Genomic DNA, 15,220 nt, shown 5'->3' with positions numbered 1-15,220 from the left:
TACCTCTATACAAATATGTTCTACATTCTGTATTGTTGTTTTCAGGATTGTACACATGTACATAAATCAAAAGCAACAAGAAATAATATTAAGATTGTATGTAGTCTAGCTGTCTGACAAACTCAAAAATTAGGAATTCCCTGAGAAAAAGTTCTCTCTCTCAGGGGCAAAAAAAAAAAAGAGAGAAAGAAAAAGAAAAATATTCTTATCTATTCATGTGGATAAAAGGTACTTTCACATAAAAAGACAGAATGATTCAGAAGAAATTCTATGAGATTTCCTAAATACTGTCCCCATTAAAAAAAATCCAATATGTTAAAAAACAAAAGGTCAAAGTGGACATATGCAGAATTATGTGAAAGGGTTAAAGTTAATGATGAAAGACTATTTGCTGATAAGGATGCATCTATTTGATATAGGATAGCATTTGGGACTACTTGAACAAAAGTCTACAGAAAACTGATAAATCAAAGAACTGAGCAGGATTTAAACAAACAACAGACACAGGTGAGAACACATGAAATGTCATGAGTACAGCTGAGAAAGAAGTGATGGCACAGGACCACTTACTCAGCTACTAACAAGACATTATTTGCTTTGGCCTCCGCAGAGCGAGACAGCTATCAATCCTGCCACAGCTCCAGAAATGCTTGAGACTGAAGCCCTGAAAAGAGTGTTTCTTATTTCTGGGTGTGCACATGGAACACCCCAGTAAGTCTGGCTTTCAAAACATAAAAAATCCACCATGTAACACAGTCAGCTGAAACCCTAAGTGACTTCTTGCAGAAAAGAGTTATTCCTCCAAATACTGCTGTCACAAAACACCAGGGCCTGGATTCTCCAAGAAAACCTCTAGGAACAATAATAATTTTGCATCCCAGTACCCAGCTTTCAGGTGCTCTGCGTGTGAGATGGAGCCCTCAGCCCTGCCAGCAACTCCTGTGTCTCGTGCAGTGCCAGCCAACTCAGGAGCGGCCATCGCTGAGCAGGAACAGACCAGTACTGCCAGCAGGAGATGGCAGAGGCCATCCACACTCACCTGTAGCCCCACTTCTTCTTCTCTAGGACCTGCATTTGTAAGCAGCAATACTCAAATTTTATAGTTTTGATAACTTTTTCAAGGTTCTCAGGCTGCTCCTGAAAGAAACCTACTGGAGGGTCCTTTTCTTCAAGGACACAGCTGGAGAAAGTGAGGTATATCACACACAGAAATCCACCATTTTGCAAGAAGAGTTTGCACTTTCTGAAGTCTGTTGGGATGTGAGGGGAAAGATGGGAGCAGAGAGGCTCAACCTTGTCAGGATGGAAGTGCTTGAGAACATCCAAAGCAGATCTCTGGCCATCTGGGAAAGCTGTATATTGAAAACGTAGGCACTTACACAGGTTAGGCAACTTCTAAGGTTAGGTGGCAGTTCAGTGGGGATATTGAGGATCTCAGTTTGGGCTTTCAATGCCTAAATCCCACTTAAGTCCCACTTAAGGCATCTAATCCTTTTGTGGATCTGGGCCTAAAGCCTTGCCAGGAAGAAGAGAGTCTACGCATGCAAAAGCTGATGGTCAGTGACAGTCTGGTTCTGTTAAAACTAAACTACACAGAGAACGACCTTATTTTGTACAAAGGAGTAATGCAGAATAATTAAAGACGTGTTCTAGTCACGGAAAGTTCATGGAAAGTTAATGCAGTTGATAGAGATCACAGTCCTGTCTTTAGACCCTATGACAGTTTTGCTGACCTGGAGAATATTATAACCCATAAATCATGGGTCTTCAATAGCCCATGGGAAGAAGTACATTTGGAAATGTTCAAAAGACAAAATTACTAGAGGAGTCCTCAAAAAAACACACCAGTTAAGAGGCAAAACTAGAAAGAAGCAAAAATTTATAAAATACTGTAATGTTTACAAAATACTGTAATGTTTACAAAGAGTTAATAATTCAAAGAACAATATTCTGTTATTCAGTGACCAACTAGTTTGCCATGCTCCATGGAATTAAGCAGTTTCAGTCCAGTTCCTGACAGCCAGGAGTCCACCAGGCAAAACCTATGAATTTATTTCTCACTTACCCGCAGTGCTGTTGGCTGCCTCAACCATGAGGAAAAGTGTGAGCAGATGTGGCTAACAGTTTACCCTATATTCCCTACACCTTGTATCTCCATATCATAAATACATTTTCAATTTTTTTAAAGGTGCCTGTACTTACCCCACTTGAATTTAGTTGACAGGATTGCAAATATGATTATTTTCATATACAAATTATCTAATTGACAAAAGCAGTCTTGGCATAAAAGTAGATCATAATTACAATAATAAAATACAAGTTATTGTTATTATTCTATAGTACTGTTATTACAAGGAAAATATCATTAATTATTACTAATTATTTTAATGGTAAAAGTTTCTGCCAGATCCCAGGTATTCACTGCAACATTTAACTGACTGCAAACACTGAGATTCCTCTATGCTTAAAATACTGAGGGTCTCCATTTTGCAGATCCAAATACAACTTCACAGAGCTCTGCTTCAAATGAAAATTCTCCTGCAGCTGCCCATCAACCAGCACCGGAACTTTAAAAAACAGGAGAAAAACAAAAGGATCTGCCTCCCAGTTCTTCCTTGCTGCAGATGGGCAAAGAGTTCTGGCAGCTCACTCACTAACTCCTGCAAGTTTTGCATTATAAAATCAGTATTTGATGCAAAATACAGGAGAGTAGAATAAGCACATATGTCACAGATCGTAAAGATGCCAGAGATACTTTAAGCAAAAGAAAATTGCCTGTTGTTTCATGCCAGTTAAGTCCATGGGGTCATGGTGCACTCCTTCTTTCCTGAACACTGCATTATCCCTCCAGACTGAAACTTGGTTTCTTCTGCCAGGCTCAACGATTCAAACAGCCCCCACCTGGTTCTCAAGGGGTGTAGAAATTATCAACGCTTCATAATCAGCTCATGGTAAGGGGGCCAGTGCGGCTTCCCCAATTTACTTGGATATTGGTCTCGAGTCTCACTGTGCTTTCACCTGCATTTTACTTTCGGTTCTGGATTCTTTCCAGGATAAAGACGCAAAGTCAAGGTGGTATCTTTCCCGTCCAGCCACCTCCTCTGTTTTGGTAAAATGTTAATATACTTATAGGTCTGATCTACAGGAGTACCCCAGTACACTCTTAACACTGACAAAATCAAGCTACAGAAAATATTTTGCAATTTGGCATTTTTTTTTCCCCAAATACTCCTCTTTAAATGCTTTCCTTTTAATTCGCAGAAGTACTTCTTTTCAGTAGAAGTCATTCTATTTTTGCCTCCTGTATAAGATAAATCTTACTTTCCCGATTCACACAAGCAATCGCCCCCTCGGTCTGGCAAGGCAGCTCTGAAGAATAGGGAAAGCAGAATTTGTCCTGTATCTACCATGCATTTTGGTGGCAACCTGTGCTTGACTGAGACTGGCCAGTTGTAACAGATTGATGAGAATTGTTTGAAATACCTCTGGTTGAAAAATATATAAATCATAATTATAGGTAAAACAACACAGATGTATCTGGCATGTATGAAATATAGAAATAACCTAAAAAAATGGAAATAAGCAAAATTCCTGCCTAGGACTCTTATAATCCAAATTATATAAATATTACGACAGATAAATACACGAAACAGTAAGTCAGTATACTGCAAGGTGACAGTTGTCTAGAGAACATTAAGGGTTAATGTTTTTGAAGAGGTTAAGGGGGTCATGAAAATTGTGAATTTAGATTCACATCGATTTGAATTATTATATTAAATAATGCACAAAGTAAACTTTTTTTGCATTTCTTACTGACTACTATTCCTATTCCAGGTTCCTCCCTACAAAGGACAGGCACAGCACGGAAGTAGCACCCAGGAAAAAAAACTGAGAGAAAAACATTAGTCTTGGGGGAGAGACCCATTTAAGCAAAGAAAGTGCTTAAGCAGGGACATTGGTGCTTGTGTCTAGGCGTACATAGAGAGGTTTGGTGAGCGCATGCCCGGGGAGGAGGATTTGGTTATGGTTAGAATTTGTGAGTGACAGCCATGTGACAGCTGGGAGTCAGCAAAGACTTTGTAGGGATGGAAATTCCTGAGACAGGACACACGACTGCTCATGCGATCTGCATGTGCCTATCATCATGCTATATTATAATAGCTGACACTGTGGTTTACCAGTTTTCCAAAAGAGAGGCTATAAATTAGGAAGAGGGTTTGAGGAATGGTGGATGAGAAATGAAAGTCATAACATTCAAAAACAAAGGGATAAATATAACTTGTTTTCATGTTATTGAAACAAGCAAACAAAATTCTCCAACCAAAACACACAACATCAGTAAAACTTGCATTTCCACTATTTATCTTTAGTGACAGGTATTTCCTTAGAATACAGTTTTTGTTACTAATATATCTATAAAGGCCTCAATCCTACAAACACAATTTTTAGTATGTGAATAATGCCACTGATTAGAGCTATTCCTCCACTTTAAGGATCAGGGCCTAAGTCACAATGTGCAATTAAGCAGAGGCTTTTCCAAAGAACTGTTTCATTTGCCCTTCTGCAGGTCTTACACAAACGTGAAGCTAGCGGAGATGTGCAATTTAAATCAAACCCAAAAAAGCGAAATACTTTCCCTTTAACACTGAATTCAAGCCAATACAGTATCACATGACCTTTACCGTAATTTCTATTAAAATCATTTCATGTCTGGTTGCTTCTGCTATCCTGGCTCATTTGTATTGTTTACAACAAGTCATTGCTCTCGACAGTTAGTGGTGGCTGAATCCATGGTTACCAGTTTTTACATTCACTGGTTAAATGGAATGCAGCTCTTCGGTGGGGTTTCATGGGGAAAGCTCTTAAGAAACCACAATCCAGCTATCAATCAGGCTAACCTGGGAGAAATTAATCTGATAAACAGAAGTGTCATGTATGAAAAATTTATTGAAAGGGAGTTGAAGGCTTGTATTAGTTGCAGTCACAAAAGTGGATACGTTTGGGTCAGACTTAGTACACAGAAGACTTAGGTTATGAGGTCTATGTCTGACATTCACCCATGTTGTGCCTTCTCTGGCGCTCTCTGCTAATAGAACTGTACTGTTCAAGGCTTTAAAAAAAATAAAAATCTCAAACACTTATTTTACCAGAAATGTGTTCGGAATATAAATAGTGCTTAAATACAGGTTTAACCAGACTGCAGTCCCGGCAAAGTAACTTAAACAGACACAGACAAGATAGTAAAACACAAAATAGACAGCCTTGAGTAGAATCCAATTAAGACAAAAACCACCCCAAACAGTGCAACGTTGTTAACGACTAAATTAAGCCTGCAAACAAATATATTTTATTGCCACCTAAGAACAATACGCACTAATTCCATTTGCCCTGTTATTTATAGTTTGGCGAAGGGTGGGGTTGCCAAAATCAAAGAGCAAAGCAAAAACTTATTTGCCAGATTGACCCCCCAAATCCTTTAAAAATGCCTAAAACATAAGAAAAGTTCTCTACAGTTTGATGGCTACAATATTTGTCCCACAAGCCACATGACAGCAACAAATAGTTAAATCAAACATATTACTACTAGCTCATCTACTGCAAAGTCACTGTATCAGAAGCCCGAATTGATTTGCTTCCTTAGAACAAATTGAAAATGAATGTAACACAACATCCGAAAAAAAAAAATCCCTCCTGCCCTGCTAATCGGATATCGTATAATGGTTGATTGCAGCTTTGCACCATGCTATTGTTGCCTATATCATACATACTTACAGGTTCTGGGTTCTTCCAAGAGTTTGGTGCAGTTTCAAGGACAAATGTCTTAAGGAAGTCTTTCTACTGTGCAGCAGTGATCCTAGCTCTGATCTCATTACATGAGCAAAGTGCTACAGCTGACAATATAAAGGAAACTTCCTGCGTGAAGAAGAAATCTTGGAAAGTCTCAGGGTTAAAAAGGCTGCTTAAATGTGCTGCTTGATTTGCTCCCTAGTTGTGTATACACAGTAGCAGCTGATCTCTGTTTGCAGCCCTGCAGAAAGAAACCTTTGCTGAAAACCAATGGCATCACATTTCAGTGGAGCTACTGCCAGGCTCCGGAGAGCAAAGCAACCTTTGACAACTTCACCCAGTTCAAATCACCGGCGTTTGCTGCATGTCCTGCAGGACTTTTAAAATGGTATATTTACTGTATTATTTTTATTTAACACTACTCTGAAATCCTGCATCCTAGGCAGTTGTGATACAAGCAGAAGTCTCCCTCACTGTAATAGGAGGTTTTTGACTGTGTCAGGACTGTGAACTGCAGAATTCGCCACAATATCTTTTGCTTTGTCTTGATCGTGGCATTTGCAGATGAGAAGCTGTTAGCTGTGCTCAAAAGCATTTTCTGCCTTAGAATTGCTAAATTAAGTGCAACAGGCATCCTGTTTATCCTAAATTAATCCTGAGCCTGCCTCGCATCAGTCACGCACTTTCAGTGCTTTTTTTCTTATACAGAGTACAAGTCAAAAGATTTTGGGAGTGAGAGGGGGCTGGTTCTTTCATTTAATATCTAATCTAGAGCCTGGTCTAGCCTGGTCCCCGTTGGATTAAAACCATGGAGTACAAAACCCCAAATTCAGCAAAGTTTGGTGTTCTGACCAAAGTCCCAGTGTGATTTCAAATATCTGTCAGTGCTCCCTTAGCTCCTGCCTCGGCCCTCCAGAATCAAACCAAGGATGGTCAAACCAAAGAACTGCATCAGCTTCTGCAGTTCTTAGAGCTGTCCAAGCAAACTAATAAGACCAGAAAACAACATTTAAAAGGAATACATCTGCTAGCGCTATTTCAACTCTTAACTGGGAAGCAACACTCCAAACACATCCTCACATTTGATGTTAAAGAATTATCAATAATTAATTCGGATTTAGTTGTTTCACCATTTAGCCCAGGGTGATTCTTCAAAGAGTAACTGGGACCACACGTTCCCCTGGCACACAGTCAGAGCATGACCACAAAGCTTGCACACTGCTTTCCAAACAGGACCTACTTCCCTCTCCAGGATAACCAGAAAGCCTCAGAAACAAAAAATTTAGAAGAATCCCTTTTAAAAGTGCACCATAGCAGAATTTGGTTAGGAGGAGTTAAGGGTTTTTTCCTGGGCATTTGTAAAACAGATTATTCACCACTCTCTTTTCCCCTCAGGCATTATGACTATTCTAGCTACTAGTATATTGCGTGTTATTTCTTTAATATTTTGAACTTTATTCCAAAGGGCAGAAACCAAAACTGACAGTACATCAAGACAGCATGCTCTATGATTCAAACAGCAAAATAATTGAGATCCTGTGCATACACAACATCCAAGTCTGTGTACACACGTTGCACACGTGTGCACACACTCATTCACAAGCACAAACAAGTGTAAGGGTTTGTGGCTGAATTTTCAGAGATACTCATAGTTCACATCCTCACCTCCCGTCAATTAAAAAAAAGGTAAGAAGAAGCAAAATCTGATTAGTAAAACATTAAAAATCATTTTTGTAAAAGGTCATCACCATTTATAGCAGGGTAACCACACTGATTCAACATGCACTTCCACCCAAATTCGTGTCTCCCTTTTGGGAGAAGGATCCTGTCCACTCCTGGACTGTGTCACACCAGAGAAATGAAAGTGTGTGGTAGCAGCAGGTTTAATCTTGCTCTTCTCCCTCAAGAGACAGTGCAAGGCAGGGACTCAAAATCCTGGCTACAAAGCTGGGCTCACTGTCTGTCTGCATCACCTCTGACACATCACCTCACCTTTCTGTGCCTAAGCTGGCACCATCACATTTACTGCATGTTGCAAAAGCACAGCTTCTGTCCCTCAGTTGCTCAAGCTGTAAGACAAGGATTGCATGTTGGAGCAAAGTAAAGGACTAAAACTTGAGGTTGTGCGCCCTGCTCCCAGATGTGCTGTAAGAAGGGCCGTGACCTTGAACCACCTGCTCTCTGTGCTCCAGTGCCCAGCCTGCTGACCAGACTTCACATAACTCACTCACAACACCCATCTACCTGGTCCCTTTTGACTGTAGTGTGGCAGGAAAGGGGTTTTTTTCTGTTAGAAATTCAGCACAGAATAAAACAAGTTCTTTTTGCCAGGTGGAACTCCAGGCACTAATTTAAGACAAGTAAAAAAAAAAAAAAAAAAATCCCTGTGGAAGCAGGAATTTCGGTGAATGAAGTTTTCTCCTCGAGAGCCTCTAAATACCCAAGTGTCAGCACAGAAAGGCTGCAACTTCTGAATGAGGCATGAGAGAGCAGTAATCCAAGTGTATTCAGCAATTCTACCCCACACAGACACAGCGATACTTGTCAAGGTTGGAGGATGTCATCTCCATGTTAGACTCCACTTCTCCTTACCTCTCTTCTGTAACTGTGCCCCACCTGTCACAGCTGGGTCAATACATATCCAGGGACACAGCACCTTCAGCTACCTTCTTTTGTAAAGTAGACACAGGTCCTAAACATGGGACAAACGGGAATTGCAAAATCTGTCTCCTCCCACTCTTCCCAGCTACACCTCAACCTGCAGCACTGTCTTCTCTTTTCTCTCCTTTCTGATTTTCTCACTGAATTTTTTCACAGCATTGTATCCAGCAGGGAGAACAGTAACAACTCAAAGCCTATTTTTCAACCTTCAGAGGGCAGGGTAAAGTAGCCTGCCTATTAAGGCAGGATGGTAAAAAATGTTTATAGAGGATGGGGAGCAAGACCTAGGAGAGAAATGAAGGAGAGGCTGACCCCAAGCTCACACAATGTATACACAGTAGCCACAGACCTACAGACCTACAGAAGCTGTAGGTCTCCACCCCTCCTCCACCCATCCCCAGTGGAAAGGGTGACCCTTGGAAGCCAACCCCACTGCCTGCTCTTCCAAAGTCTAAACTAGTACCAGTGCCCAAAATGGGCCATGCCTTGTCTTCCTGACATCCATCGGGTGTAACAATTTAGAAAGCTTGTTTAATTCATGTTGGTCTTAAAATTCAAAGATACCATAAAGAGGAAGTAATTTACAGCTAATATTACAATAAAAATAAAACAAATTCTCAGTTTTTGCATGAATATTTGTTGTATATTTTAAAACCCTGTTTCCAGGAGTCAAGTAATAAGAGACCCAGCTTTCTCATTTAAAAAGAGATTTCTGACTCTTGTAATTAAAGAGGAACAATTGAAGGTAACCACAATAAAACAGAAGTCCAGCAGAAGCACAGTGACACTTTTCAAAGTCCCACCTTTTAGCTAGTCTCAAAATTTCCAATAAGGAGTATCAGTTTCAATTATCAGTCTCAGAACCCAACAGGAGTATACAGAGACTCCACGAAATATATCCTACCTGGTTTATTCAGACACTTAGGACTTTTCTTAAACATTAAATCTAAAACTCTGTTCATCTAGGCTGTCTGATTCCTGCCCAGGTCCCAAATGTGCCCTTTCCTCAGCCTATCCATATACATAATAACTGTGACTACTGGATTTGCTTTTCAACTTTTTAGTGCATGTGGATCCTAATCAACATATGGAACACCTTCCTCATCCTCACACAACAAGTGGTTAGGCTCTCCTCACTGAAATTCCTCCATAAAAGTCAAAGTCACTTTTCTCTTTTCATCTATCAAGACTTTAAACCAAAACTAGTACAATCATCAGTAACTGTGTATGCCTAAGCTAGTTGCTGTTCCCATTAGCAGCTCTGCACTACCCGCTCATTCAGGATTCTCTGTCCCACTGTATTAAATATACTCGTATTTTGCGCTATGTGTACAATTAAAATTGTTGGGTTTTTTCATACCGTTCCGGTCTTTTATTTGCTCTCTAAAGTATCCAGCATACTTTGAAACCAATACAGGTGATAATATAGATGTAAATACCGCCATGGAGGCATCACGATAAATTTGACATTGGGAATAATTCATTCAAGGTATCTAGATCCAGTTTAAATTCTTTCCCAATTTTAACCGAGGCGTCATAACCAGATGAACTTAAACGAAGGTGTACAACTTCATGCTATGCAGGTAAGCCACCCTAACTAGGAAATAAATTTTCAGTGATTAAGTTGAATTGTTCATACAAAATGCCAGCTTCAGCTTTTCACCCATACAAAATAGCTTGGAAAATATATACTGCATGTGTTTATTATAGCTACAGTTGCTATGAACATCTATAAATCTCCAACAATTTCTTTGATTTATGTTCAAAAACATACAGGGCATGAAATGATGCCTGCAACCTTACATTTCCCTCAAGAACATTGTGGGGAGAAGATATATTCCAAAACATCATGTTGGATTCCTTGTTATGTCTCCTTTTTAAAATAAATGTATGATAATCAATTACACATGCTTCAAAGCAACTGCCACTAGATTCCCCAACAGAAAAGCTGTTTGAGAAAAGTTCCATTTTCTTTCCCCTAATGGTTGAGTTATAATAAGAGATCTTGCCTCGATATTAAAGGAAAAAAATTGTATTACAAAGGATAGGCCCTGCTCAACTTGTATATGCATACACAGGTTTGTGCTTGCCTAAACTTGACTTAGAACAAGGTTTTCAGAGAAGTAAAATCTCCACTGATCAACATGCTAAGAAAAGGATGTGTGTGTGAAGATCTTGCACCTAATCTCCTTGTCATATACGCTTGTAGTAATCCAACTGATGTCAAGAGAATGACACAGATGATAAGTTAATGTATCAGGCTCGACTTCCCTTTCAACCTCAATATGCAAAACATTCCTTTAAGAAGTCCACCGAGCAGTAGCCTCCACTTGAAACAGAAACCTGCAGATGTTTATAGGAATATCAATTAAGATGAATGGGAGCTCTGCCATTAACGCTGGTGCATGTAAGATTGGACTTTGCAGATCTGCCTGAACTCCGCTCAGAGGCTGAAGTGCAGGTTTTCTCCAGGGTATTGAGGCCAATGGGTTATATGCTGTTAACGGGTGAACGTAATACACATGGTATTTCCATAGTCTCATGGCTCTGGTACGGGGACAAGGGCAGCATCCCCAGGCAGCACCCTTGCCCATGGTGGGAAGACTGGAGAGGCTGGGAATGCATGCAGTGCATGACACACAGCATAGAAAAGGTCAGGATCTACTATCTCCCCTGCATCAGGTAGTTTGTGCTGCCTGCACTCCAAAAAGGAAGCTCCCATTCCCTGTGTCCTGGGCATTTAGTTTAACGCCTTGGCTTACACTGCAAACTAAACAGCTGACAAACAATATAGAAAATTGTACTGGATGGGACAAGCCCCTCTAAGGAGGACTGGCACCTACTGACACTGAGTTTCTAGCAAATAAGGAATAAGGTGGATCTCTGACTTGTTTCAAATAAGACATGGCCCTGTTCATCCCTGCAAGGGGTGCGAAATTTGCATGCCGAATCAGGAGACAGAAATAAATTCACTCATTCCACTCCTTTTTTTTATTATTTCCCCTGTTTTCTCTGAATCAAGCCTTCAAAGAAAGGTAATTCACAGGAGAGGAAATACTGGCTTGCACTGTCTTTGGACTCCAGTGTTATTTTATCCATAACTAAGGAAGCCAAGGTGGAGGAGGGGAGACGACTGGACGTGTGTGCCTATTGCCCATGCAGCCCCAGCTAGATAGCATCAACAGTTGTTCTCCTATTTTCACAGTGGGAAATAAGCAGGTACTAGCTGTATTGGAATAATCAGGAGGAATCTAGGTCAAAATCAAAGCAAGACTGCTCTGTCCATTTGACAAAACCCACATGCAAACACAATACTCATGTAAAAACAAAGAAGTTATTTGTAGCAGTTATCTCTGTTAAGATTGCTAAACAAGCATGCAGACATTGGCCTACCTTGAGTAAAAGGCACTATTCCTTCCCTGTGACTTATGAAAAGGCATTCGAAATCAATATAAAATTGCAATATTAGTAAATTTTATAATCATTATTTCAAAAAAGCAGACTTGAAAGGGTGTCTTGTTCATAGGTAAATCTTCAGTTAGTTTTTCTAGTACCAGTGGTTCAATCGAAAGATTCGCCAACTGCCCCCTGGAGAAAACTGAAGATCTGCATTTAAATGGAGATATAGTATTTCCAAATGCACAGTACCTGCAAGGCAGATACTGTCAAGGTTTCTTAGTGAGTGGATCTCAAATTGTATTAGGTACATTTCAGTGCTGTAACTATACCCATTTCGTAGGACTGGGGCTATTTCCATATAATTTTTTTCCTGTGCGCATGATTTGTAATATTTGTCCTGATAAGACAAAGTTAAACCCCCAACCACAACAAAGCCCTCACATGCCAACAACAAGGAATTACAACCTTATGCATAATTTTCTGATAGGGACGATGAAGACTGTATTAGATGGCTTGACTGAAAACGTTAAATAATTGAAAACTCTGATGACTTAATAGAGTAGTAAGCTTGGTTTACAATGCAGCCAATTTAGAGCCATAAAAACACAGTGTAAAATGTTTATCTTGTGGTTGACCATTACATATCCTATTTATTATTCCAAAGTATTTCAACAGCATTTTTCTTCATCAATGTGGCTGCTGGCATTTAGCACCCACTTGCTAAATGCACGTGATTTTCCTGGAACAGCTTTAGGAAAAGAAAATAAAAAATTAGCAAATCACTACAAAACTGTTCCTTGTTACAATATGCCTCTTTTTCACATTCTGACTTGAACCGACTTCATGTGCTGCAAAGTACGTTCAAAACCACTAAGGCTTAAATATAATAAATCAAAGCCGTATACATGAAGCTAAAAAGACTGGTGCAACTACTGATCCTGACACATCAGAGAACCAAAAAAAAAAATCAAACCTCATGAATACTTTGTTGCTAATGTACACCAGTTCAAAGAGCAATGTTCCTCTTAGGAAAACATCTTAATTTTCATATCAGAAAATCATCCTAACCTTCCAGAAAAGTTTTTACGAGTATGAAAGGAAGGCAGAGAGAAGGTTTAGAGTGCAAAAGGCACTCGTGATGGGTTTCAGACACGCAGGCATTAGTCCAGGCAGCCTCTCTCTGAAATTCAGGTTGCAATTGAAATGTCCCTGTAAACAAGGTTACTGCAAACGGCCCAAGATATCCTTCTCAGCAACACCTTCAGCAGGAGCCCTTCAGCTGTCTACTTAGTTTGTTATACCTTATCTCACAGCCCTGACATCCTAATGCTGATTCAAATTCGGGATTCAAAATGAAAGACGAAATATCTCCAAGATCACTTAATATTGAAATACTATTGCAGTAATAAGTGGTGCCAGGCTGAAGATAGGGATATAGTACTCTAGTGGTAACCTTTTAATTTCTGACAAAATACTGTGGAATAACTGTGATACTGCACACACAGTTAATGCAATCGATTTGTTTTCCCTGTTTTGATAATGAGCGCGCTGAATGTCGTGTTTACCTTCTCCTGCCCCTGGCACATTTTAAACTGTAAAGTCCTCTAAAAGGAGACAGGCCAGATTCCTATACAGACATGAAACACCTCACACCACAGAGCCCCCCTCCCCAGCATGCTGAACCACAGCTACCTAGATGCTCTCACACAAGAAAGATCATAACCACGAGTCGCTTTGTCATTCCAAGTCTTTGGCTATTTTCAGTGGAAATGCAATGCGTGGACCGTGTACAATGTAATGTAGGTTAAAGTGTAAACTACTCTCATTCTGAAAGTGAGGGTAGGTATGCTACACTGGAACATTTTGATCTCTGAAATAAAACAGGGAAGTAACAATGAAATGTATCAGGCAAGTTTTACACTTTGTATTATAAACAGGGTGGCTAATAAATACTTAAAACTTTGGTGGGTTTATACAGCGGCACTCGTATTTCCCTCCCGGTCACAGACGGTGATAGGTTGAAGCAGGGCAGGGGGTCAGCTGTTTTTCTGTTATGTTATGTTGGCTATTAGGTTCTCCTTAACAGTATGAAAAGACAGGATGGGGGGGAGGGGAGTTGAGACAGGGGGACGATATAGGAGAGAGGGAGGATTACAGGAGAGAAACCTCAAGCAGCTCAGTGCCTGCCTTCCCACACTACCATTCACCTTCACTTTCCTCTCCTTTATATTCTACTCATTTTTACTTGCCTCCCCCATTATTTAGTCATCCCTTAAATGCAGTCCTCTATTCTTTGGGATCACGAGAAACATATTAACTAGACCCAGGACTCGGAGAGCATCCCCTTCAGCACTTCAAAATATACCTCCAGACCACTCGCTCCTTCATGGCATTAATGTTCATGGGAAAATAAATAATAAAATAAAATTAAAAAAAAAAAAAAAGAGAAGAAAATCTCTCGCAGCCAGGTCACATTCAGACCCCACGCGCAGCCGCTTCCCCAAACCCCCTTCCTCCCCAAGGCCAGCGCTAGGAGGGCCAAGTGCCAGGAGGAGCGGGCACTACGTGGACTTTGCACACTTTCCTTCGCCCCTTGCTGAGCCTGGGAGCGAGCGGCCCCGCCGCCTTTGTGTGCGCGTGTCCGCCCGCGGGTCCCGACAGCCCGGCACGGGCGGAGCGCGTCCCGCGTGGGGCGGCCACGCCGCCACTCCCGCCGCCCGGGGCCGGCAGCGCGGCACGGTGACCCCCGCCCGGCAGGCAGGGCTCCCCCCGGGCCTGCGCCGCTCCCGCCGGCCGCCCGCACAAGTGTTCCAGCAGAGAGCGAGCGGCGGAGGAGGGAGGGGGACAAGGACGGGCCCCCCCGCCGGCCTCGCCCCGCGCCGCAGCCGGGACACTTCGGGGCTCCCGGGGGGGACACGGCGGGGGGGTCAGGGCGGCACGGGGCAGCAGCCGCGACAGTCACAGGCGCCCCGGCACAGGCTTGGAGAGTCCAGTCCCCCTTCTCCGCTCGCAGCTGCGGGAGCCACCCCGGGACCCCGGCCCCAAACTCTTTGCTGGCTAAAGCCTCGTCACTTTTCCCAGCACTCCTGACCCTGGGCGGGAGGGACACACGCACATAAAATCTGCCGGGGTAGGATCTGTCAGCAGCAAAAAAAATCATCCTGCTTCCCTTCTTCCCCCTACACCACCCCCCCACGCACACACACACCCGGGCCAGTAATTCTAAATAATTGTCCGAGAGGCGAGAGCCACTGAACCCTGGGTGGCTGGTGCCGTCGTGCAGCTTTTTCCCAAGGTGGGGTTTTTTTGGGGGGGGGGGGAATGACTCTGAGCAAGTGCAATTGGCAAGGGCTGAAGGTGGAAGGGGGCGGGG

General features: G+C 41.8%; 1 protein-coding gene across 3 annotated transcripts in view; it reads right to left on the bottom strand.

Annotated features, from left to right (window-relative positions):
- ESRRG (estrogen related receptor gamma) overlaps positions 1–15,220 on the bottom strand; it is a 391,578-nt gene that overhangs the window by 360,511 nt on the left and 15,847 nt on the right. For 2 of the 3 annotated variants that reach the window (XM_017812795.1, XM_017812796.1), the window contains exon 1: positions 5,773–5,960. The exons of the other annotated variant lie outside the window; for it this stretch is intronic. In XM_017812795.1, the coding sequence (XP_017668284.1) occupies positions 5,773–5,870 (98 nt within the window). In that variant the 5' untranslated portion in view covers positions 5,871–5,960. Of the gene's footprint in view, positions 1–5,772; positions 5,961–15,220 lie in introns of those variants that run through there. 3 annotated transcript variants of the gene reach the window in all.

This window comes from Lepidothrix coronata, unplaced genomic scaffold, assembly GCF_001604755.1.
Source record: "Lepidothrix coronata isolate B3197 unplaced genomic scaffold, Lepidothrix_coronata-1.0 Scaffold38, whole genome shotgun sequence".
Lineage (NCBI taxonomy): Eukaryota > Metazoa > Chordata > Aves > Passeriformes > Pipridae > Lepidothrix > Lepidothrix coronata.
The sequence above is the reverse complement of the archived record's forward strand: the minus strand, read 5'-3'. Positions and strand labels throughout refer to the sequence as shown.